Below are 26,355 nucleotides of genomic sequence, written 5' to 3'. Positions count from 1 at the left end.
GTGATTTATGTTTCAGTAAGATTGGATTTTTAGCATTTATAGCAATGGTTATCAACTGTCTTGCAGAAATGGAGGTTGTGGTGGCAGCTGCATAGAGGTATGTGGGTGTGACTTGACATCAGTAGTGTGTTAAGTGGTGGTGTCCCATCCTTTCAGCTTGTTGGCCTGAGGTAGGATTAAATATATTTAAATAGTGGAGTAGGGTGGTGTTATTTTTTATAATTATTATTTTATTTGTTTTGTGAGTGTAGTGTTAGATGGTATAGTATTTTTTTTAAATGTTTAAGCAAAGTATAAGTGAGTTGTACTCCAGTCTAGTAGGTGGCGGTAATGCAACATAGATTAGATGCCAACCGCCGTTAAACCTCATCGAAGAAACGTTGGACCGCTATACTAATGCGCAAGACATTTTCGGAAGTAGTTAGTGCGCATGCGTACAACAAACGGTCGCGCGCAAGATTTGAGTTTTGTTTGGATGACTTCGTGCCTGGGGAAAAGATAATACGTGCATTTTTAACTATGTAGCTAGCAATGGCAAAAGCTTCCAACCTGACGAGGACAGATTTGGACTCTTCATTTGAAAGCCAGTTGTCAGTTTCAAGCCGAACTTCTAACAGAAGTTTGCGAGTGGCAGAGAAGGAAAGAAGAAAGAACCAGACCGGGGATCCATTTGTACTTGCGCTGAAGTACTTCTCAGAAGGTAGCAAGATAAGTTAACGTTTGCTAGCCTGCTAGTATAATATTGCTTGCTGAACGCAAGCGTAGCTAACGTTAATGTTGTAGCTACCTTTTAACCAAAGTGAAATAGCTATTTGACCGTATGGCAGCCCAGCTTATTGCTATGTGATCTTACTAGACCCCGCCCAGTCTTGTTTTGGAAACACCCTTTTACTTATCTTGGACACAACATAGAAACAACCATTACAGAGACTGCCGATGTTGTGTTCCAAAGTTACCTTTTACTGTAACTTATTTTGCTGACGTTAGTTAGCTAATGCATAACAAGTGTGGGTGGGGTATGGTTAGACTGAACAAGGAAAGGAGGTATGTAGTATGCACAATTTGCAAGTCATCATTTAGTTACGAAGTACAACAATTGCATATAACTTAATTTATTATTCATCAGATATTTATTTAATGCTAAGGTTAATCACACATAAACAATAAGAGGATATCTAGCTAACGTTACATGTAACGTACAAAATAAATACAATCATGTGATTGGAAATGTTACAGCTGGATGTTACCTACTAACATTGTTTGTTATTAATAAGTACATTGGAATTCAATAGCTAACTAGCTAGCTACAGTAACTAAAGCGCATCCAGTCACAGAATGTCGGTGACTTCACATGAGTTGTTTGTTTCCTAGTGGAGGCAGGTACCCCATGCTCGGGGAACGATGTACTGGAGAGGAACCTGGTGCTGGTGGAGAGAGTGGGGCTCAGTCGAGGACTCCCTCCTGAGGCCATCTCTGTCATGTTGGACTACGCTATGAGCTTACGTATGGGTACGAACAACCCGCAGCCACTGCAACTACAGACTGACATGAAGTATAGATTTACATTATGCTGAATTAATTTGACCATACTTAACATTTCAGCGCTTTCTTTTCCCTGAACAGGAGGTGGGACGTGTGTTCGGGTCCTGAAGTTTCTAATCCCCGCAACCGTGGTGCCACAGGAGGCTGTTGTTCGAGCAGTGTCGTGGTTATGTGTCGGCAAGATAGCAATCAGCACACAGGTAAAGAGCTCCTCTGTCTCAAAGGTCTATAAGTCACACTCACAGATTTAAAGGTTGACACTGAAGACGTAACGTAACATTATAGTACTAGTTTCATCAGAATTGCTCTGTGTACTCTTTCCCTATACGTGCTTGAAACTGGTGTTATGGGGTGTGTTCCAGGTTCTTTTCCTTCGGTGGGTGCTGACTGTTTTCGACATGATCGACTCCAAGGACCATCTTCGAGCCATCTATGGCTTCATCTTCAGCTTTGTGACTGAAGAGAATTTGGTATGTGCAGGAGTCGTATCCCCCCCCCCCCCCCCACGCTCTGATGATATCAATGAATGTCTTGAGTTTTTACTTTGGCATTAGATTGCATTGCTATTTAAATCATGATTGAGTTGTTGTGTTTCAGTCTCCTTACATCTGCCATTTGCTTTACCTTTTGACAAGGAGAGAAAGTGGTAAGTGACTTCTTGTTACTCAATGAACCATTACCATAAGGTCCAGATTGTTCCTGCAGCACAACATCGCTTCATTTTTTATTTTCTTTCTGTCATAGTTCGGCCATTCAGAGTAAGAAAACTGTTGGACCTCCAAACAAAAATGGTAAAACAAATAATGTTTTTTTATGTTGTTTTTTAAGGTGTTGTCAAGTGAATGCATGGGAGACATCTAACAATTGTATTACCGTTATGAAATAGTTGTGATAAATGGCAGGAGGAGAAAATACTTGCATACTGTTTGTAGCTCTCTACATAATTCCCATAAATAGTTAATCCTCTGTACCATTTATCTGTAGTTGCACTCTGTAAATGATTGCTACATCCATCAACCTGAGAGCGGAGTCCACGCTGTGAGCATGTTGCACTGAGAGTTTCATTCATTTCCTCTCATCTTCTGTCTCCCCAGGGCAGGCAGCCGTTCCTGTTGCACTTGCTGTCATTGTACAAAGTGTTTTACCCCGAGTTGGTGACGCTTGCTCTTCCATCACGAATGAGGGTTAGTACACGGATCACACCTAGTGACCTCTTTCCATTGCACAAACCACACTTTGTTGTTCACCTTGTTGTTCACCAGGTTTGGGATCGATTTCATCCATATCCGATCTGGAAGTGAACTGAAATTCCAATCCAATTCTCTTCATTGAAACCCTGACAAACATCCGTAATGTCAACATGTATCTTTTCGGCTGTCGTTCAGAGTGGGTTTAAGAACCACAATTCCACGTGGAAGGTGGCGCTCAGTGCTGTCCAGAAGAGGAACAAGGTCCAGGTGTCCTCTGACATCAGCCTGACCCTCAGGCTCAAAGACAAGACCAACTCCAGAAAGAGGGTAAGGCCATGAGCTATGGCACACCATTGACAAGGAGACAGATGACCTTAAACACAGTCTTTATAAAGGGTCTTATTGCTAATGTATAGCACACAAAAAAATACTTTACATTTTTTTAGGGGTCAGGACATTTTGTCCTCCATAGACCATGAGACTCATTGAGTCAACTGACCTTGCTTTTTGGATCTATCTGGATATAGACACTTTGTGGCACTGTCATAACCTAATGAACTGTTTACAATATACTTACAATATACTGACATTCCTATCAGAAATTGAATCACCTGGAGTTACCATCGTTGAGCTCGTCTATCCAGAGCAACTCCTCCTCCAGCCGAAGCAGGAAGGTCTTCTCCCTGGAGCAGCTCCACTCCTTTCCACAGCTGCTGGACAACCTCCACTGCATAGAGGTAACTCTCTCTTCTCTCTCTCTTTCTATCTCTGTCTCTCTGTCTCGCTTTCTCACTATATCGTTCTGTCTCTCGCTCTTTGATCTCTTTCCATCTTTTTATCTCTCACTCACTCACATAATCCTGATTATTCACACAATGGTATGGCCTTGTGGTACCTTGTTTTGAGACAGATGGAAGATGAGGATTTAAGCAGGATGGATATACTGTGTTTTAAGGTTGGGAGATGTCAATTTTTTCCCCAATCGTGATTATGTACTCATAAAACATTGTAATATGCAATGGTATCGCCCCCCTTTTGGCCAACCCCTCCCAAAATACTTTGTTATAGGTAGCGTAAGCTAGCACTAGTTGGCTGTACCTGCGCCTAAACTCCAGTATTTTTCATCCTGTTGCCTGTTCTCCCCCTTTTTAAATAGTGAGCCAACATGTTTTCAACACTCAACTCATTTTCTCATGCTCTCTCTTGTCTCTTTGTATAGTGAGCAATATGTTTGGAACATCAAATCGCAGTATTGAATCGCAATACATATAGAATCGGGAAAATCGCAGTACATGCGAATCGGCACATAAGTATCGTCATAATATTGTATCGTGAGGTCCCTGGCAATTCCCAGGCCTAGCTATAGTGCGAAATTGCATGCTACAACTGGACAAAATATAATGTTGTTGAAACCTTGGACAGAGGCTGAGTGCTCTATATATAATATATATATATATACAGTGTATATATATTTATAATGTGTGTGTATATATATTTATAGTGTGTGTGTGTGTGTATATATGTGTATATATGTGTATATATATATATATACACACACACATTTTTATATGTATGTATTTCTTTCTGGTGGAGCTTGAAAACAGGTTTGTGTGTGGAACAGGTTTGTGTGTGTCTGCATGGCTTGCACATGACGGAGCAAACTGACAGTCAACTGATGATGAACGGGGCTGTCTTGCCGTAGTGAGTTAGGTTATAAATCATGGGCTGGATAGAAACAAAATGTACCGTCTTCAGAACTGGATAATAATTGCTTTATTTGCCTCATCCTCCTCTCTTAATATTGTATGTTTGGGCTCTCATAAAGCTGTGATAGAGAATAGCCTAGGCCTGTAGACTCCGACTCGTTCTTGTTCTTTATGAAAGGGGCAACTTTACGATGCCTTAGGTTATTTGATAAAACTTTAACTTGTCTTGAAGCTTTTATGATAGGCCTAGTAGGAAATTGGCCATTTGGTTTTCAACCTCGCATGGAGTGATTTTTACGCCCTGCACAGATCATTTATTTCTTAATAAGCTTAAACTTGATTAAACGTATTACTTAAAAAAAAAGGCTTTTGATGTGGTTTGTACTCTCTCATTATTAGTCCCCTGGCTACCATAGGCTTTTAGGCTATTCAAACAACTTTTTGAGATGGAACTCCGTTAGATAGATTTGTTTCATCAGGAGAAAGCCATGCAGGCGTAAAATGATGAAAGCGTAGCCTACCAGTAGCCCAAAGTCATATTCATACCGAATTAAAGAGTTAGTCACAAGATAGTTAAGGAGTGTCCGTTTATATAAAGTGCCTTCAGAAAGTATTCACACCCCTTGACTTTTTCCATATTTTGTTCTTACAGCCTGAATTTGTAACCGATCTACACACACTATGCGATAATATCAAAGTGGAATTCTGTTTGTAGATATTTTTTTACAAATGTATAAAAAATGAAAAGCGGAAATGTCTTGAGTCAATAACTATTCAACCCCTTTGTTATGACAAGCCTAAATAACTTCAGGAGTAAACATTTGCTTAACAAATTGCAGGGACTAACTCTGTGCAAGCACAGATTCAATGACAAAGACCAGGGGTGTTTTCCAATGCCTTGCAAAGAAGGGCACCTATTGGTAGATGGGTAAAACAAAAACAAAAAAGCATATATTGAATATCCTTTTGAGCATTGTGAAGTTATTAATTAGATGGTGAACCAATACACCCAGTCACTACAAAGATTCAGGTGTCCTTCCTAACTCCGTTGACAGAGAGGAAGGAAACCGCTCAAGGATTTCACCATGAGGTCAATGGAGATTTTTAAACCACTTAGTTTTATGGCTGTGATAGGAGAAAATGGAGGATGGATCAACAACATTGCAGTTACTCCACAATACTAACCTAAATGACAGAGTGAAAAGAAGGAAGCCTGTACAGAATACAAATATTCCAAAACATGCATCCTGTTTGCAACAAGGCTCTAAAGTAATACTGAAAAAAATGTTGCAAAGCAATTAACTTTTTGTTCTGAATGCAAAGTGTTGTGTTTGTGGCAAATCCAACACATCACTGAGTACCACTCTTAATATTTTCAAGCATGGTGGTGGCTGCATCATGTTATGGGTATGTTTGTCATTGGCATGGTAGTTTTTTAGGATAAAAAGAAAAGGAATAGAGCTAAGCACCGGCAAAGACCTAGAGGAAAACCTGGTTGTCTTTTTTTCCCCAAGAGACACTGGGAGACAAATTCACCTTTCAGCGGGTCAGTAACCTAAAACGCAAGGCCAATTCTATACTGGAGTTACTTACAAGATGACATTGAATGTTCCTTAATGGCCTACTTACAGTTTTGACTTAAATTGGCTTGAAAATCTATGACAAGACTTGAAAATGGCTGTCTAGCAATGATCAACAACTAACTTGATAGAGTGGAGAGTTTTGAAAAGATTAATGGGAAAATGTTGCACAATCCAGGTTTGTAAAGCTCTTAGAGACTAACATGTATTGAATCGGGGTTGAATGCTTTTCAACTTCGACATTAGAGTATTTTGTGTAGATTGTTGTCAAAACATGACAATTAAATACATTTTAATACTATTTTGTAACAACAAAATGTGCAAAAAGTCAAGGGGTATGAATACTTTCTGAAGGCACTGTATATACACTTTTGAATAGGTTTAGGCTATAAGGCCCACACATCTGACAGAGAGAGAGCGAGAAAGAATATTCTGACTGGACATTTTGCTCTGCTTTGGTGGAATTCTCTGCTCTGTCTAGCCTACATTCCCTTCTTGTGCTCTGTATATAACATCTACAGAGCTCCAGTCAAGTTTAAATATGCTAAACCATCATCTGTCACATCACAATGTCGTCACCATTGGCAATGGCTGTCAATCATTGCTGATAGACGATGCTATAGTAATATCGCCCGACCCTACTCCTTTTCTTAGCTGTAAAAATCAATTATTGAAGGTGTCCAGCACTGCCCATTTCACTTGTAATGTCTTTTTAGGGCCACATGGGGGAGCTATGTCACCAGCACAGTTTTGGTTGTATTAGAACTGAACAAGGGCTCAGCTCAACCTTGTCTCCCACTCAATATGACGGCTAGCGTTGTCAGTGCAATTTGTTTGTTATTATCCAGAGCCATAAACAGATCCATGAGCTCTGTCCATGTCGTTTTGTTTTCTAAATTTGTCATTGCTCTGTTTACAGACTTTATCAGGGTTTGTTTGTCCTGACGAGTTATTAATTAACTGGCCAACAAAGATGTATCACATGGAGCCACATTGAAAAAGTTATAAAGTGTTGACAATTACAAAATGGTCGCTCGCAAATACTGTTTGCTTGTCAGATACATTGACCTGATCAAAACAGATACACTGCTGCGAAAATGTTTGGCCATTTTCAAATTTTCTTTGCTTTTGCGTATTTTTTTATACTGAATTATCAGATCTTCAACCAAAACCATGAGTGAACAAATAACACAACAATTACATATTTCATAAACAAAGTTTTGCAACACCCAATGTCCCTCTGTGGGAAAAGTAATTTCCCCCTTACACGCAATAACTGGTTGTACCACCTTAAGCTGCAATGACTCCAAGCAAACGCTTCCTGTAGTTGTTGATCAGTCTCTCACATCGCTGTGGAGGAATTTTGTCCCACTTCCATGCAGAACTGCTATAACTCAGCGACATTTGTGGGTTTTCAAGCATGAACTGTTCGTTTCAAGTCCTGCCACATCTCAATTGGGATTAGGTCTGGACATTGGCTAGGCCATTCCAAAACTTCAAATGTGTTGCTTTTTAGACTTGATTTGTGTTTTTTGACAAGTGTCTTGCTGCATGACCCAGCTGCGCTTCAGCACACAGACGGATGGCCTGACATTCTCCTGTAGAATTCTGATACAGAGCAGAATTCATGGTTCCTTGTGTTAAGGCAAGTCATCCAGGTCCTGATGCAGCAAAACATCCCCAAACCATCACACTACCAACACCATGCTTGACTGTTGGTATAAGGTTCTTACTTTGGAAAGTGAGCAATCACCGCAGCTGTTCACCCCATGTTAGTAGCCGCATGTACATTGTCAAATCAAAACCCAACCTTCATGTACACATTGTGATGCACGGCTGTTCCAAACTCGGCTTTAGACAAGACTGACTTTATGACCAAAATTATTCTATTTACAATTTGTAGTCAATTTTGACAGTTTCTGACTCGTATCGTTTTCAAAGGGACATTTAAGGACATTTACGGTTCACGATAAATAAATTCCCCTCACTGTTGAGCTGGGCAATAAGGACAAATCCATATTGCAATAAGTTGCCTAAATTGATTCGATAACGATAAATGGAACGATAAGTTTATAACAATGTGTACCACATTTTTAAAAATCCTTTAAACTAGAACTGGGTGACATGGCCTAAAAATCTTAGCCTTTTTTAAAGATTTGTTGTACAACTAAAGGTAAAATACCCTGCATTTCAGACAGTCAGCAATAATCTAATGAATTAAGGCTTGTGAAATTGGTAATGCAACTGCTCGGCATGTGACCGTAAGGTGCTACAGACAGTAGTGCGAACGGCCCAGTACATCACTGGGGCCAAGCTTCCTGCCATCCAGGACCTAGGCGGTGTCAGAGGAAAGCCCATAAAATTGTCAGACTCCTGTCACCCAAGTTATAGATTGTTTTCCCTGCTACCGCACGGCAAGCGGTACCACAGTGCCAAGTCTAGGACCAAAAGGCTCCTCAACAGCTTCTACCCCCAAGCCATTAGACTGCTGAACAATTCATAAAAACCACCACCGTACAATTTACATTGACCCCCCCCCCCCCTTGTTATTGTGTTACTTTTTATTTTAGCCGACCTTGTTAAATATTTTCTTCTTCTTGAACGCACTGTTGGTTAAGGGCTTGTAAGTAAGTATTTCACGGTAAAGTCTACACTTGTTGTATTCGGCGCATGTGGCAAATAAAGTTTGATTTGATTATAAGCCTTCAACAACCATAAGACCCATTAATGTAATTATTTTATCAAAATAGTTTAACCAGGCTTTGAAGTCGGTCTGAAAATTCCCTTTTTGTTTGAAATTTAACCACAGCCATGCATAATGCACATTCACTAATAATGACTAACTTCTTGTAGTAGGCATGACAGAAAATTAACACAGGTATAGAAAATGAACACAGGTCTCATAAACAATCTCTCAAGCACAAGCCCACGTGCTAGTGAGTAGCCAGCTATTTCAGCCAACTTGGATCTATTTGCTAGTTAACAAGGTAGAACAGTTGAATTGTTATAAACACACTCTTTTGTCTGTCTCCAACTGCTTGAACAGCATGCTAGCCTGTCCACTTTGTTCAGATGTTTAAATCAAGTGGCATACATTATTTCTCAGAACACGTCGCCAATTCCTTATCTAATTGTGTTTTGTGCTTATTGCGCTTTTATAAAATACAGACTAGACAGCTTGTATAACAGTCTTTGGCTAAAATGCTGTTAGCGGTACGTGGTACCGCAATGCTGTGCGACACAAACTGAGTATTACATTTCCAGAATCAATGTTCCTTGATACTCCTGTTTTAGTAGTGCCTGCTTTGTGCACAATTTGAGGAGTTAAAACAATAAAAGGGTATCGTTAGAAAGGTTAACGCAATGGAAAGGTTAAATTATTTTTCAAGAATTTGGGTCCGTGGACTACGGAGAGAAACAAAATGGTGCAGTTTGATACCATGTGGCGTCAACTGATGCTGGAGATGGTGGGTCTGGGCAGGTGTGATGTAGTTGTCGTTTGTAAGTATGTCTTGTATTATTTATAAAATAAAAAAAGATGAACTTTTCCTCTATTCCAGTAAAGTAATGTCTCAATGTGTTTTCGTTGTCCTGATGACCGATTCTGTTGGACCAAACCTCAAATGCAAATAGTGAGTTGTCGGATATTATTCATCCTGATCAGACAGGTTTTTACATGGAAGATACATTGGATATAAGACAAGTATTTTAATCAATAAAACGCTATGAAAAATCTAGGGAAACAGGTCTGGTATTCATAGCAGATTTTGAAAAGGCTTTTGATCAAGTAAGACTAGAACTAATATATAAATGCCTAGACCATTTTAATTTTGGAGAATGTCTTCTACAATGGGTTAAAGTTATGTATAGTAATCCCAGGTGTAAAATAGTAAATAATGGCTACTTCTAAACTGTCGGAGTAAAACAAGGTTGCCCACTGTCGGCATATCTATCTATTATGGCCATCAAAATGGTAGCTATTAAAATCAGATCCAACAACAATATAGATTGGCTTGAAATCCTGGACTTAAAAACAAATGCAAATAGTCTGTGTAGCCATTTGATTAGATGCTTGGGGATAGAAGCTGTTTAGAAGCCTCTTGGACCTAGACTTGGCGCTCCTGTACCGCTTGCCGTGCGGTAGCAGAGAGAACAGTCTATAACTAGGATGGCTGGAGGCCTTCCTCTGACACCGCCTGGTATAGAGGTCCTGGAAGGCAGGAAACTTGGCCCCAGTGATGTACTGGACCATACGCACTACCCTCTGTAGTGCCTTGTGGTCGGATTCCGAGCAGTTTGTCATACCAGGCAGGGATGCAACCTGTCAGGATACTCTCGATGGTGCAGCTGTAGAACCTTTTGAGGATCTGAGGACCCATGCCAAGTCTTTTCAGTCTCCTGAGGGGGGAATAGGTTTCGTCGTGCCCTCTTCACGACTGTCTTGGTGTGCATGGACCATGATAGTTTGTTGGTGATGTGAACGCCAAGGAACTTGAAGCTCTCAACCTGCTCCACTACAGCCCCGTCGATGAGAATGGGGGCGTGCTCGGTCCTCCTTTTCCTGTAGTCCACATCGTCTCCTTTGTCTTGATCACGTTGAGGGAGAGGTTGTCCTGGCACCACACGGCCAAGTCTCTAACCTCCCTATAGGCTGTCTTGTCGGTGATCAGGCCTACCACTGTTGTGTCATCGTTCAAACTTAATGCCTGGACGTACAGTCATGAGTGAACAGGGAGTACAGGAGGGGACTGAGCACGCACCCCTGAAGGGCCCTCGTGTTGAGGAGCAGCGTGGCGAATGTGTTATTACCTACCCTTACCCCCTTGGGGCGGCCCATCAGGAAGTCCAGGATCCAGTTGCAGAGGGAGGGGTTTAGTCCCAGGGTCCTTAGCTTAGTGATGAGCTTTGAGGGCACTATGGTGTTGAACGCTGAGCTGTAGTCAATGAATAGCATTCTCACAAAGGTTGTCCTTTTGTCCAGGTGGGAAAGGGCAGTGTGGAGTGCAATAGAGATTGCGTCATCTGGATCTGTTGGGGCGGTATGCAAATTGGAGTGGGTTTAGGGTTTCTGGGATAATGGTGTTGATGTGAGCCATGACCAGCCTTTCAAAGCACTTCATGGCTACAGACGTGAGTGCTACGGGTCGGTAGTCATTTAGGCAGGTTACCTTAGTCCCTGTGCTTAAGAACAAACACTATGGTGGTCTGCTTGAAACATGTTGGTATTAGACTCGGACAGGGGGAGGTTGACAATGTCAGTGAAGACCCTTGCCAGTTGGTCAGCGCATGCTCGGAGTACATGTCCTGGTAATCCGTCTGTTACTTGCCTCAGCGAGCATAAGTAATTTAGCTTGTCTGGTAGGCTCGTGTCACTGGGCAGCTCTCGGCTGTGCTTCCCTTTGTAGTTTGCAAGCCCTGCCACATCCGACGAGCGTCGGTGCCGGTGTAGTATGATTCGATCTTAGTCCTGTATTGACGCTTTGCCTGTTTGATGGTTTGTCGGAGGGCATAGCGGGATTAAAATATCGCCCTTTCTTAAACCAGTCATACAAAGCTGGTTGCAATTCTAGTTTCATCCTCCAGAAAAGACAGAACAAATGTTACAGCAAATAATATGGTTAAATTCAAATATACCAATTGATTTAAAGAAAGATATTTATGGAATATAATTTTAATGTGTATCTTTGTTAATGATATTATGAATAGGAAAGGTGGAGTTATGTCACATGCAGTTAAACATATATACACTGCTCAAAAAAATAAAGGGAACACTTAAACAACACAATGTAACTCCAAGTCAATCACACTTCTGTGAAATCAAACTGTCCACTTAGGAAGCAACACTGATTGACAATACATTTCACATGCTGTTGTGCAAATGGAATAGACAAAAGGTGGAAATTATAGGCAATTAGCAAGACACCCCCAAAAAAGGAGTGATTCTGCAGGTGGTGATCACAGACCACTTCTCATTCCTATGCTTCCTGGCTGATGTTTTGGTCACTTTTGAATGCTGGCGGTGCTCTCACTCTAGTGGTAGCATGAGACGGAGTCTACAACCCACACAAGTGGCTCAGGTAGTGCAGTTCATCCAGGATGGCACATCAATGCGAGCTGTGGCAAAAAGGTTTGCTGTGTCTGTCAGCGTAGTGTCCAGAGCATGGAGGCGCTACCAGGAGACAGGCCAGTACATCAGGAGACGTGGAGGAGGCCGTAGGAGGGCAACAACCCAGCAGCAGGACCGCTACCTCTGCCTTTGTGCAAGGAGGTGCACTGCCAGCGCCCTGCAAAATGACCTCCAGCAGGCCACAAATGTGCATGTGTCTGCTCAAACGGTCAGAAACAGACTCCATGAGGGTGGTATGAGGGCCCGACGTCCACAGGTGGGGGTTGTGCTTACAGCCCAACACCGTGCAGGACGTTTGGCATTTGCCAGAGAACACCAAGATTGGCAAATTCGCCACTGGCGCCCTGTGCTCTTCACAGATGAAAGCAGGTTCACACTGAGCACATGAGCACATGTGACAGACGTGACAGAGTCTGGAGACGCCGTGGAGAACGTTCTGCTGCCTGCAACATCCTCCAGCATGACCGGTTTGGCGATGGGTCAGTCATGGTGTGGGGTGGCATTTCTTTGTGGGGCCGCACAGCCCTCCATGTGCTCGCCAGAGGTAGCCTGACTGCCAATTGGTACCGAGATGAGATCCTCAGACCCCTTGTGAGACCATATGCTGACACATGCACATTTGTGGCCTGCTGGAGGTCATTTTGCAGGGCTCTGGCAGTGCACCTCCTGCACTGCCAGAGCCCCCGCGGAGGTAGCGGTCCTGCTGCTGGGTTGTTGCCCTCCTACGGCCTCCTCCACGTCTCCTGATGTACTGGCCTGTCTCCTGGTAGCGCCTCCATGCTCTGGACACTACGCTGACAGACACAGCAAACCTTTTTGCCACAGCTCGCATTGATGTGCCATCCTGGATGAACTGCACTACCTGAGCCACTTGTGTGGGTTGTAGACTCCGTCTCATGCTACCACTAGAGTGAGAGCACCGGCAGCATTCAAAAGTGACCAAAACATCAGCCAGGAAGCATAGGAACTGAGAAGTGGTCTGTGGTCACCACCTGCAGAATCACTCCTTTTTTGGGGGTGTCTTGCTAATTGCCTATAATTTCCACCTTTTGTCTATTCCATTTGCACAACAGCATGTGAAATTTATTATCAATCAGTGTTGCTTCCTAAGTGGACAGTTTGATTTCACAGAAGTGTGATTGACTTGGAGTTACATTGTGTTGTTTAAGTGTTCCCTTTATTTTTTTGAGCAGTGTATATAGAAATGTTTGCTCTTTCCAAAATTACAACGAACTGATTGCAGCATTACTGGAAAAATGGAGGGAAGATGGATAAGGTAGGGAACTTGTCTGCCCTTTTACTAAAGACCAAAACGGGCAAAAAACTCAAAGGCATAAATACAAAAATATATCAGTGTTACTTGAGGACCAAAATGTCGACCGCAGCACCATACAGGTTTCAAAATAGTTGGGAAGAGATTCCGTGGCACGTGGTTTATGAACTGATACACAAAACACCGCTTGATTCAAAATTTAGTTTTTCAATTTAAATGATTTATACAAAATTATTTCCACAAACAGAATGTTATGTATATTGGGCATCCAAACATCTCATCAGATTTAGCCACAAAGAGACAGCATCATTAGATTACTTATTTTGGTGTTACCCTTTGTTTCTGGTCACTGGTTCAGGAATGGCTGAAAAATCACATTAATCTCTAACCCTACAAATAGCACGGTTTGGAGATTTGGACAACAATAGTCAATCAATCAACAATATAATAATATTGTACTTTTTGTAACAAAAAAAATATCTCTAACTTACAATCTGTAGATACTATGCAATTAGACATGTTCAGAATTTATGTGAAACATTAAAGCACATTTGAAAAATATATGGATCCTGGAAATCATTAGGGAACAGTTATACGGAAATAGGTGGGATGGACTGAGAGTAGCTGAGGGGTTGGGTTTAAAAGCTTGTGTTCTATAATAGTTATGACTGAAACTATATCTACAGTTGAAGTCGGAAGTTTACGTACACGTAGGTTGGAGTCATTAACTCGTTTTTCATCCACTCCACAAATTTATTTTGGTGCGAAAAGTGCAAATCAATCCCAGAACAACAGCAATGGACTCTGTGAAGATGCTGGAGGAAATGGGTACAAAAGGATCTATATCCACAGTAAAACAAGTCCTATATCGACATAAACTGAAAGGCCGCTCAGCAAGGAAGAAGCCACTGCTCCAAAACCGCCATTAAAAAAAGCCAGACTACGGTTTGCAACTGCACATGGGGACAAAGATCGTACTTTTTGGAGAAATGTCCTCTGGTCTGATGAAACAAAAATAGAGCTGTTTGGCCATAATGACCATTTTTATATTTGGAGGAAAAAGGGGGAGGCTTGCAAGCTGAAGAACACCATCCCAACCGTGAAGCACGGGGGTGGCAGCATCATGTTGTGGGGGTGCTTTGCTGCAGGAGGGACTGGTGCACTTCACAAAATAGATGGCATCATGAGGTTGGAAAATTATGTGGATATATTGAATTAACATCTCAAGACATCAGTCAGGAAGTTAAAGCTTGGTCGCAAATGGGTCTTCAAAATGGACAATGACCCCAAGTATACTTCCAAAGTTGTGGCAAAATGGCTTAAGGACAACAAAGTCAAGGTATTGGAGTGGCTATCACAAAGCCCTGACCTCAATCCCATAGTAAAAGTGTGGGCAGAACTGAAAAGGCGTGTGCGAGCAAGGAGGCCTACAAACCTGACTACGTTACACCAGCTCTGTCAGGAGGAATGGGCCGAAATTCACCCAACTTATTGTTGGAAGCTTGTGGAAGGCTACCTGAAACATTTGACCCAAGTTAAACAATTTAAAAGCAATGCTACCAAATACTAATTGAGTGTATGTAAACTTCTGACCCACTGGGAATGTGATGAAAGAAATAAAAGCTGAAAAAAATCATTGTCTCTCTTATTCTGACATTTCACATTCTTAAAATAAAGTGGCGATCCTAACTGACCTAAGACAGGGAATTTTTACTAGGATTAAATGTCAGGAATTGTGATACACCTTAGCCAAATACATCTATACTCAGTTTATGTGAACTTCCGACTTCAACTGTATACTGAACAACCACAGACCAAGTGTAACCACTCCAGCCCAGGACTTACACATCCGGCTACTTCATCTGCGGGATCGTCTGAGACCATCTACCCGGACAGCTGATGAAATTGAGGAGTATTTCAATCTGTAATAAAGCCCTTTTGTGGGAAAAACTCAATGATTGTCTGGACCTGGCTCCAAAGTGGATGGGACTGTGCCCACCAAAGTCTGCGCCCCTGTCCAGTCATGTGAGGCCTAATTAGGGCCTAATTTATTTATTTCAATTGACTGACTTGTATGAACTATAACTCAGTAAAATCGTTAAATTGTTGCATTTATATTTTGGTCAGTATAGATGTACTGTCTATCAAATTACTTTGCTTGTTATGTAACTACTGTAAAACAAAATTAAGTGCCATGTGTGTAAAATGTACATGTAACAACAAACAACAAAAAAGCTGTAAAAGCGGTTTATTTTTGTCCTCTGAAGGGGGGAATGGGCCCCCAAAAATAAAATGAATAAATACAAATAAAAGTTGTGAGTTGAAACTGCTTGTCATAGAAGAAGAAGTGGTCTTGAGAAGGTGCTTGGAAGGTACACACAGCCTACAGTCATTGAACACAGCACAGGAGTGAAGGAACCAAAAAGAACATGAAAACATGTGGACATAAACACTTTATAAAAAAAAAATATATGCAATTGGAATATCTCACAAAAACATACATTCATCGATTTAATTCGATATATCGCCCAGCCCCATTTTAAACTACTACTAGTTTGATGGTTGTAGCCATCAGTTGTCCCATTAAAAATCACCCATATAAGAAAACTTATTTCATTTCAAACTTCACATTTTTCTACTATAGGCTACTTATCGTAATGAATGATATCAGCAAAATGTCAGCGACGAGTGGTTAGTGTGGTCGGTGTCGATCATTTGCTGTTTATCGTCCCAGCTCTACCCCGAGGAGCCAACATGTGCAACACTTGCTACTTTTTATGGCATCACGGCTACTAACGCTGGGCAGGACGTTGGACAAGACAGATCAGCTAGTACTGTCGGATCATGCAGTGCAAACAAATCAGCGGCGCAATCGTTGAGGGATCACTGATTCCTTATGTTAGCCCCCCCCCATCATTAAAAGCAGTCGTTTCTCAGACGAACGATGCCGTTGCTCCTTAGTTATGGGAAGACTCAGCCATGTCTGTTGACAATCTGTCTATTTTTTCTTTATTTAATTATTATGCTTAAGTTCCCATATTACCAGGCAGCTGTTCACACAATAGACAGACAGACCACTCCGTGTGGAGAAATGTCTGAATGCTGCTTGCAACAGACATATCCATGATGGCCGTAGTATGAGGATTAGTAGATGTGACAGATTTAGTCCAGTCAGTGACAGAAAGATTGCTCACTCAATGAAAACAAGGACACTGGCAACAGAGATCCTCTTATTCAATAACATGAAGAATCTTCAATAATATAATGCTAATCTCCTGACATGAAGCTGTTCAGAACATGATGGAACTTTGGAGTTTGATGGTCTCTGTGTTTGTGGTTAAGTAGTGGGGTTCATGAGTATAAGTGTGTGTTTTTAATGGGTGGTGGGGTTTGATGGGGTTCATACTGTGTGTGTGTGTGTGTGTGTGTGTGTGTGTGTGTATGTGTGTATTGACTGGTTTAATAATAATCTCCCCCTCTTCCACAGCTCCCATCCCAGATGGGTTCTCTGCTGGGCTCCAGTCTGGCCCTCTGTTACCTGGACTACGTACAGGATGACTCCGCCTTCCTCCGACTCAACTTCTGGCTGGGCCACGCCCTCCATGAGGGTAAAACTATGAACTAACCATTCACCAACCACTACGTCTTCCCTCCATTGTCTCTCTTACATCGTGAAAGAGGGAAGTATAAAGAAAAAAGCCCAAAACACTCAAATCTCCGTACCCTCCAAATGGACCCTCATCAATTCCCAGTAGGCATTTCAAAGCAATAGTCTGAATAGCTTTTATGAAAAGGAAGAGTTTTGGTGTCAATGTTGTAGAACTAACAAATCTGTATCATCATAATAATAATAATAAGAAGAAGAAATAAAAAACATTTTTTTTGGGGGGGGGGTGTTTAAGAGTTTCTGTTCTGCAGCGGGGACGGGGGCTCTGGGAGTTCGTCCGAGGCACTCCACTTCCTCAACAGGTTGCTCTCCACACAGCACTTCCTCCAGGTGAGCCTCAGCCCCCTCATCGCCGCCATCCAGGCCCCTCTCGCCTCCCGTTCTCCTCCCTGCCCCTCCCCTCTTTGCCAGATCTGTATCTGTAAGAGTGGGTTAAACTCTCTCTTCTCTGCTCTCACTTCTCCCCTTCTGTTCATTAATAAATTATGCCACAGTCAAACGCTAATTTGAGATGCATATGTTTTGTCTCCCCCCACCTCAGGAGGGCTTCTCCAGCACAGAGGGCTTCCTCTACAAGTTCCTGAACGTTTGGGATGGTTCACTCCTCCGCCCCCAGATCCTAGGCTTGCTGAGTGACATCCCTGTGGTCCCCAGTTCCTGTGAGTAGGCCCTGTTTGCTTGGCTGCCTCACGCTCCTTTCCTCCAGTCTCTCTCTCCCCTAATTAAACAGATGAACTGTAACGGGGGGGGCACGTGACTACGTTTCCCAGGCTCCCTGGCATATGCTGCCAGCTTGCAATGTGCTGGGGATTGCATGGTTAGGAATGTTGAATTCATTGCTCTCCCCATCTCTCCCAGGTATCAGCCAACTTCTGTTTGAGCCCCTCATGCAGCTATTCTTCACCTCCACGCTCTTCTTCAAGGTAATAGTAAACAGAATCCCTCGAAATAGATCCTGCTTCGAATCAAACTTAAGAAGATTGCATCATACCACCATATCCATGTACAGTCCAGCTATCAGCAGTCTAATCCCGGGTCGTATTAATTTCGTACCAAACAGAAGAAAACGTACTGAAACAGGGAGCAACTACGTTTGACAAAGTTTTGCTACAGTGTGCCTTAATGAACACAACCCTGTTGTAGTTCTAACTATCCCTCTTGTTTTTTTCCACTTTGAATATGTTTAAACTCCAACACCCCTCTGTTGTCTGTCCTCTCTAGTGCAGTGTGATTGACTGTCTGAACAACATGCTGTTGGAGTGGCTGACCTGGCACTCTGTGTATGCCCTGGAGGATGGCCTGGACATCAGTCTAAACAGCCACACACCCATGTGAGTCTCACTGTACCTGTCCCACTTACTCAAACACGTCCCTGTCCCACTCATTCGCTCAGATACGTCCCTGTCCCACTCAGTCATTCACTGTCACTCACTCACTGTCACTCACCCACTGTCACTCACTGTCACTCACTCACTCACACTTCCAGCACCTCAGCCCCGTAACTTCTTTGAGTTAAAGACATACAGTGCATTCGAAAAATATTCAGATCCCTTCCCTTGTTCCACATTTTGTTATGTTACAGCCTTATTCTCAAATGAATTAAATACAAAATGTTCCTCATCAATCTACACACAATATCCCATAATGAAAAAGCGAAAACAGGTTTTTAGAAATGTTTGCAAATGTATAAAAAAAAAAAAAAACAGAAATACCTTATTTACATAAGTATTCAGACCCTTTGCTATGAGACTCTGAATTGAGCTCAGGTGCATCCTGTTTCAATTGATCATCTTTGAGATGTTTCTACAACTTGATTGGAGTCCACCTGTGGTAAATACAGTTGATTGGACATGATTTGGAAAGGCACACACCTGTATATAAGGTCCCACAGTTGACAGTGTATGTCAGAGGAAAAACCAAGCCATGAGGTCAAAGGAATTGTCCGTAGAGCTCCGAGACAGGATTGTGGTGAGGCACAGATCTGGGGAAGGGTACCAAAAAGTTTCTGCAGCATTTAAAGTCCCCAAGAACACAGTGGCCTCCATCATTCTTAAATGGAAGAAGTTTGGAACCACCAAGACTCTTCCTAGAGCTGGCCGCCCAGCCAAACAGCAATCTGGCGAGAAGGGCTTTGGTCAGGGAGGTGAACAAGAACCCGATGGTCAGTCTGACAGAGCTCTAGAGTTCCTCTGTGGAGATGGGAGAACCTTCGAGAAGGACAACCAAGATTTTCTGGTCTGATGAAACCAAGATTGAACTCTTTGGCCTGAATGCCTAGCATCACGTCCGTGCTTCTACATCTGCATTGCTTGCTGTTTGGGGTTTTAGGCTGGGTTTCTGTACAGCACTTTGTGACATTGGCTGATGTAAAAAGGGCTTTATAAATACATTTGATTGATTGATTGGAGGAAATCTGGCACCATCCCTACGGTGAAGCATGGTGGTGGCAGGATCATGCTGTGGTGATGTTCTTCAGCGGCAGGGACTGGAAGACTAGTCAGGATCGAGGGAAAGATGAACGGAGCAAAGTACAGATAGATCCTTGATGAAAACCTGCTTCAGGACCTCAGACTGGGGCGAAGGTTCACCTTCCAACAGGACAACAACTCTAAGCACACAGCCAAGACAACGCAGGAGTGGCTTCGGGGAAAAGTCTCTGAATGTCCTTGGGTGGCCCAGCCACTCACGGACTTGAACCCGATCGAACATCTCTGGTTGGACCTGAAAATAACTGTGCAGCGACACTCCCCATCCAACCTGACAGAGCTTGAGAGGATCTGCAGAGAAGAATGGGAGAAACTCACGAAATACAGGTGTGCCAAGCTTGTAGTGTCAGACCCAACAAGACTCAAGGCTGTAATCACTGCCAAAGGTGCTTCAACGAAGTACTGAGTAAAGGGTCTGAATACTTATTAAATGTGATATTTCCATTTATTTATTTATTTATCCATTTGCAAAAATGTATAAAAACCTTTTTGTCATTACGTGGTATTGTGTGTACATTGATGAGGGGAAAAAATGTATGTAATCCATTTTAGAATTAGGCTGTAATGTAACAATGTGGAAAAAGTCAAAGGGTCTGAATACTTTCGGAATGCACTTTATTTCATTGTCTTCCTCTCCAGAATTCTAACTCTTCACAAACGCCCAATCCGAACCCATCAAGGTTAAAGAGGTCTCCAATACATTTTTATTCCCTTCCCATTTTCAACTTAATCTCTGGCGGGAAACTCAATGAAACGCGATGCTTAAATCAATGGCTGTGGTGTGTGGTTGGCCGCCTCCTCTCATCCTCCTCGGTATATCCTCAGCACTGTCCTTTGGAACGCAGCATCGGAATGAACTGCAGTGTGTGCATCTCATAACGCCCGGCTACATTGCTTCACACTCAGCGCTGATTTGGTTATTGTCTTTTATTGCATTAACCAAGATGGACGGGTCTTCTGAAGGAGAAATTCATATGATCCAAGGGCAAAGACCCCTTTTTGACCGTCTCAGTAGTCCCATGCATCATTGTGATTCATGTGCTTCCCTCATATTATGGCCAGTGTTTTGTGTTGTGTAAAGGTTTACAGTATGTGAATACTCTGCCTCCCCAGGAACATGACTCTGTCTGGCTTCATGGACTCTGTCATGGAGCTGGTGCGTTTCGTGGGCCGCCTGGCCACAGTGGGGCTGCAGCTAGAGGGCTGCCACTGCCTGCTCCTCAGCTTCATCCTGGACTTCTACGAGACGGTAATCAATCCAGATTAAGCCAATACATTTAATTTAATACATAAAGAAAATACAAATACAGTGCACTCTTCTAGTGATCACAAAGGAAAATGTTTGGTTTTATAAGCAGTTGATCATCGTAATGACATTCATTATAAGCAGAATGCACTATGTCAGTTTTTATATATTCATGCTCCATTTAGAAAAAGAGACTACGATATTCGTTCTGTGGTGTTGACGTATGTGTCCCTGTGCCTCGGTGCGTGCCGTGCAGGTGTGTGACATGTTCCTGAAGTACGGGCTCCCCCTCGTGGTCATGCCCCCTGCGGGAGTGTTCTACCCGGCCCTGTTCGCCACCGACCCCGTCAGCGTGGACCGCCTCAGCTACATCATGTACAGGTGGGGAGGAGGGGTGAAGTCAACCCCGTTACGATCATGTCAACACCAGGTCTGACGGCGTTGACACCGGGACTCGACACAGTCACGTTAGCGTGTCATCTTTCACTCACAAACCATCACTGCCATGTCGTGTGCAAAGCATCGACATGGATGTCAAACTTTCTCCTATATATATATATTTGAAGTGAATGGTAAGCAGTCTTGATGCAGCACGCGAGAACATTGCATTTATGATTCATGATAATGAAGGGCCCAGGATGCAGAATTGCACTAAGATCCATTTTCCTGGAGAAAGTGTTTTAAGGCCATGAAGAATGCAAACGGCATGCATTACTGAAGCACGAATATCTTGTCGCACAAATTGCTTGTATCCTCTGTATACTGAGTATAACAGTTCAACCAAGTGTTACACATAAAACATACCTCTATAGCGTGACAAGAGAGCACTGCTTTTATTAAAAACGGGCCAAAGATCTGGTCTGATATACATTTACTGCGACTATGGTTGTTGTTTTATTTATCGTAAAATATTCTGCTCGCAATAAATGGCCTTTAGGATAGATGTTGTTTACATAACATGGAAAGCAATGTGGTTGTTTTTCTACACTTAAACAGACAACTAAGGTCATTGCTGTTTTTTCAGGTACAAGAAGAACCTGACCTCTGCTAAGTGTCAACAACAGGAGACCAAGGTAATGAAAGTTCTCCCTTTAAGATACATTTTCTGCTTTGTATATTTAAGTGTTTTTGCATAATCAAGCCATTCAAGGCTCCTCAAGTGGCCACTTCTACCCGTCCACATGATGAACAAAACTATTAGAATTAAGTGCTGATAAAGAAAAGGCAATTTAGGTGGTTACTTGTTTAAACCAAAAACACACAAATTACATTTTTCATGCCAGTTCTAGTGTATGAAGGAAATTTTATTTTCAAGTAGGTGCTGCCAATTACACTGAACACAAATATACAGTATGTAAATATGATATTTCAGTTTTTTATTTTGAATACATTTGAAAAAATGTCTAAACCTGTTTTTGCTTTGTCATTATGGGGCATAAAAAGCTTTTTTCTCTCAAATTTTGTGCGCAAATTTGTTTACATCCCTGTTAGTGAGCATTTCTCTTTTGCCAAGATAATCCATCCACCTGACAGGTGTGGCATATCAAGAAGCTGATTAACAGCATTATCATTACACAGGTGCACCTTGTGCTGGGGACAAAAGACCACTCTAAAATGTGCAGTTTTGTCATGCAGCACAATGCCACAGATGTCTTAAGCTTTGGGGAACATGCTATTGGCATGCTGATTGCAGGAATGTCCACCAGAGCTATTACCAGATAATTGAATGTTAATGTCTCTACCATAAGCCGCCTCCAACGTCATTTTAGAGAATTTGGCAGTACGTCCGATCGTCTTACCAACCGCAGACCACGTGTAACCACGCCAGCCCAGGACTTCCACATCCGGTATCTTCACCTGCGGGATCATCTGAGACCAGCCAACCGGACAGCTGATGAAACTAGGTTTGCACAACCGAAGGATTTCTGCACAAACTGTCAGAAACCATCTCTGGGAAGCTCATTTGCATGCTTGCCGTCCTCACCAGGGTCTTGACCTGACTGCAGTTTGGCGTCGTAACCGCCTTAAGTGGGCAAATGCTCACCTTCGATGGCCACTGGCACAATGAAGTGTGCTCTTCACGGATGAATCCCGGTTTCAACTGTATTGGGCAGATGGCAGACAGCGTGTATGGTGGTGTGTGGGCAAGCGGTTTTGGCTGATGGCAACGTTGTGAACAAAGTGCCTCATGGTGGTGGTAGGGTTATGGTATGGGCATGCATAAGCTAAGGGCAATGAACGCAATTGCATTTTATGTATGGCAATTTGAATGCACTGCGATATCGTGACAAGATCCTGAGGCCTATTGTTGTGCTATTGTTCTCTCTACTACCGCATGGCAAGCCGTACCGGAGTGCCAAGTAAGTCTAGGACACAAAGGCTTCTCAACAGTTTTTACCCCCAAGCCAAAAGACTCCTGAACAGGTAATCGAATGGCTACCCGGACAATTTGCATTGTGTGCACCCCACCAACCCCTTTTTTAAGCTACTGCTACTCTCTGTTCATCATATATGCATAGTCACTTTAACCATATCTACATGTACATACTACGTCAATCAGCCTGACTAACCGGTGTCTGTATGTAGCCTCGCTACTTTTATAGCCTCGCTACTGTATATAGCCTGTTTTTTTACTGTTGTTTTATTTCTTTACCAACCTATTGTTCACCTAATACCTTTCTTGCACTATTGGTTAGAGCCTGTAAGTAAGCATTTCACTGTAAGGTCTACACCTGTTGTATTCAGCGCACGTGGCAAATATACTTTGATTTTATTTGATTTATTCATCCTTTTAGATATAGATGGTTTCCAAGTGATTTTATTCCAGATAACAAAACAAACCTTTTTAGGGCAGATACTCAAATGACACCCTGGTCCCTTTGTAGTGCACTATTTTATTCTATATAGGGAATTGTGTGTGATTTGGGATGCACTCCTACTGGAACCTGCACTCTGCCATCACTGCATGTTTCAGAATGATAATGCACGGCCCCATGTCGCAAGGATCTGTACTCAATTCCTAGAAGCTGAAAATGTCCCAGTTGTTCCATGGCCTGCGTAGTCACCAGACATGTCACCCATTGAGCATGTTTTGGAATGCTCTGGATCGATGTGTACAACGGCGTGTTCCGGTTCCCGTCAATTTCCAGCATTTTTTAATAGCCTTTGAAGAGGAGTGGGATAACATTCCACAGGACACAATCAACAGCCTGATCAACTCTATGCGAAGGAGATGTTGCGCTGCGTGAGGCAAATGGTGGTCACACCAGATACTGACTGGTTTTCTGATCCACGCTCTTACCTTTTTTATGTATCTGTGACCAACAGATGCATATCTGTATTCCTAGTCATGTGCAATCCATAGATTAGGGCCTAAGTAATTTATTTATATTAACTGATTTCCTTATATGAACTGTAACTCAGTAAAATCTTTGAAATTGTTGCATGTTGCGTTTATATTTTTGTTCAGTGTGTGTATATATGGCTCTGGGTTGAGACACCCAATATGTTTATCCCAAATGTCAGACTTAACAAGAAAAATGGGTCTGGTAAACGGCATGCAGATTGGTCATTGCGTGCAAACATTGGAGATAATGGACCCCGAGATTTAACCACGCAAAACCCGACCCTGTGAAATTCCACGAGATGGGCTATTCATTTAGCATGTGCCACAAGCTGATTGAGTGTTTAAACTATTTCTCCATTGCTCCCTTTTTCCTCTCTTCTTTCTTGTCATCCCCCGATTGCAGCAGGCGTTTCACATCAGCAGGCAGACGTGCCAGGAGTTTAACCACTACTTGCTCTTCATGGTGAGCTGCCTGTGGAACTCCAAGATGTTCCTGCCAGGCATGGCCATCGAGGTGGACCAGGAGCTCTTGGCTCTCAGCAAAGTGCCTGAGCCCTGGACCAGCTTTGACCTCATCCACCACCCTGCCTTCCTGGGCTGTGCCCTCGACTTTCACCACAAGGTGAGTTTAGATTTAATTCATTTTCGTGATCATTTGATTTGTATTGTGATTTACATATTGAAATTTGCCAGGCATTTTATAATGTTCACATCTGTGAAACTAATATATATATTGTATAGAATTTACATAACTGTTTTTTAAATGTATTTTATTTAACCTTTATTTAACTAGGCAAGTCAGTTAAGAACTAATTCTTATTTACAATGACGGCCTAAGAACAGTGGGTTAACTGCCTTGTTCAGGGGCAGAACGACAGATTTTTACCTCGTCATCTCGGGGTTTCAATCTAGCAACCTCTCGGTTAGTGGCCCAACGCTTTGACCACTAGGCTACCTGTGCTCAGTTTATATATGAAGTCTAATTTCCAAACGTCAAGAGAGCAGCCATCCTCTCCAGTTGAGTTAATCAAGTTTAAGGTCGGACAAGGGGATGAATGTGGTATTAATGTATATTTCATAGAAGATCAGAATCACAGTTTATTATTCATGGGTGTTGCACGAGACTTGAGTTTTCATCATGTTAAATAATCCAAGTACCTTTTGGTCCGAAACTGCTTCAACACCCAGTACACTGTTCTACTGAGGGAGGTAACTGTTGAATATGAATAATTCTCTCTTTATCAGTGTTGGCCAGAGAGGAAGGACATAGACTTCAATTCCATAAAGGTACCACAGTCTTATTACTTCTTCCGGTTTTTTTCATGTACGTGCACTGATGTGCGTTTGAAGTGTGCCATTCATTTTTCATGATCATTTCTATTGATCAGCGAGCCACAGGCTCAGGTATGGGAGTCCTGGATGGCCTGTATGTAGTTGATGGTCTGTAAAGCTGTCTGTCTTTCTGTCTGTAGGCGGCGAAGCAGTGGAACTGGTACATGGAGTTCCTCTTCTCTCAGGGCTTTCAGGGCCTCCAACAGTTTGTCCAAAGTAGCATAAACCGGCGCTCTGTGGCTGGAATCAGTGGCCAAAGAGGCAGCCAGCCCACAAGCAGGTAAACGACATGCCTAACGAGAGGATGAAACAGAAAAGACAAAAGACTCTGACACTTCTCCGTGTTGTAAAATACTTGAACATATTTTATCTCTTGCCATATTCTCCAAGGAAAGATTCACATGAGACTTGAGTGTCTTTTTCTCTGTAAATAGCCACTATTTTTAATCCTGACTGCATTTTATTTAGTTTTGTCCATATTTTAATTATGCTTGGTGTTGTCTGTTTTCTTGTATAGCTTACCTATCTATCTATAATTTCGGTGCAACTTGTACATTAATAAGAAAGCATTTTATCTTCTTTTTATTTTTGGGGACAAAAGCATCCCCCTGATCTGTTACTAAATTGAAAATGTGAATATCCTTTCTATTAAAAACCATTTGTAGAATTCATTAAGGGTGAAATCATCAGTGTCTATTGCAGTTATTGGCTCCACCATCTGGAAAACAACATTTACCCTTAATTGAGGGATCCATCTGGATATTTAATACTCTCTCCAGCTACAGTACCTTGGAACATGCTGGGTGCAGGGAAACCAGACACACCCTCCATTCTCACTGTGCCACCACAGACTTTCCCTC

The 26,355-nt window shown here is 42.3% G+C and overlaps 1 protein-coding gene across 3 annotated transcripts; it reads left to right on the top strand.

Moving 5' to 3' along the window:
* Window positions 1–444: 444 nt before the first annotated feature.
* On the top strand, window positions 445–26,166 carry cenpi (centromere protein I). 3 transcript variants are annotated; one of them, XM_038993890.1, is made up of 20 exons: window positions 445–700; window positions 1,372–1,509; window positions 1,624–1,742; window positions 1,905–2,012; window positions 2,140–2,188; window positions 2,287–2,333; window positions 2,637–2,726; window positions 2,928–3,059; window positions 3,332–3,469; window positions 16,906–17,026; window positions 17,321–17,415; window positions 17,627–17,744; window positions 17,944–18,008; window positions 18,307–18,416; window positions 20,685–20,820; window positions 21,074–21,198; window positions 21,842–21,890; window positions 24,570–24,785; window positions 25,409–25,450; window positions 25,636–26,166. In XM_038993890.1, exons 1-20 carry the CDS (start codon window positions 532–534, stop codon window positions 25,777–25,779), a joined length of 2,211 nt encoding a protein of 736 aa, XP_038849818.1. In that variant the 5' UTR covers window positions 445–531; the 3' UTR covers window positions 25,780–26,166. The 3 variants fall into 3 exon arrangements, with proteins under 3 accessions (XP_038849818.1, XP_038849817.1, XP_038849819.1); XM_038993889.1 differs by having other exon boundaries at window positions 24,567–24,785; XM_038993891.1 differs by lacking the exon at window positions 445–700 and adding an exon at window positions 932–1,044 and having other exon boundaries at window positions 24,567–24,785.
* The last annotated feature ends 189 nt before the right edge of the window (window positions 26,167–26,355 follow it).

Source organism: Salvelinus namaycush, chromosome 5 (genome assembly GCF_016432855.1).
Source record: "Salvelinus namaycush isolate Seneca chromosome 5, SaNama_1.0, whole genome shotgun sequence".
NCBI lineage: Eukaryota > Metazoa > Chordata > Actinopteri > Salmoniformes > Salmonidae > Salvelinus > Salvelinus namaycush.
The sequence above is the reverse complement of the archived record's forward strand: the minus strand, read 5'-3'. Positions and strand labels throughout refer to the sequence as shown.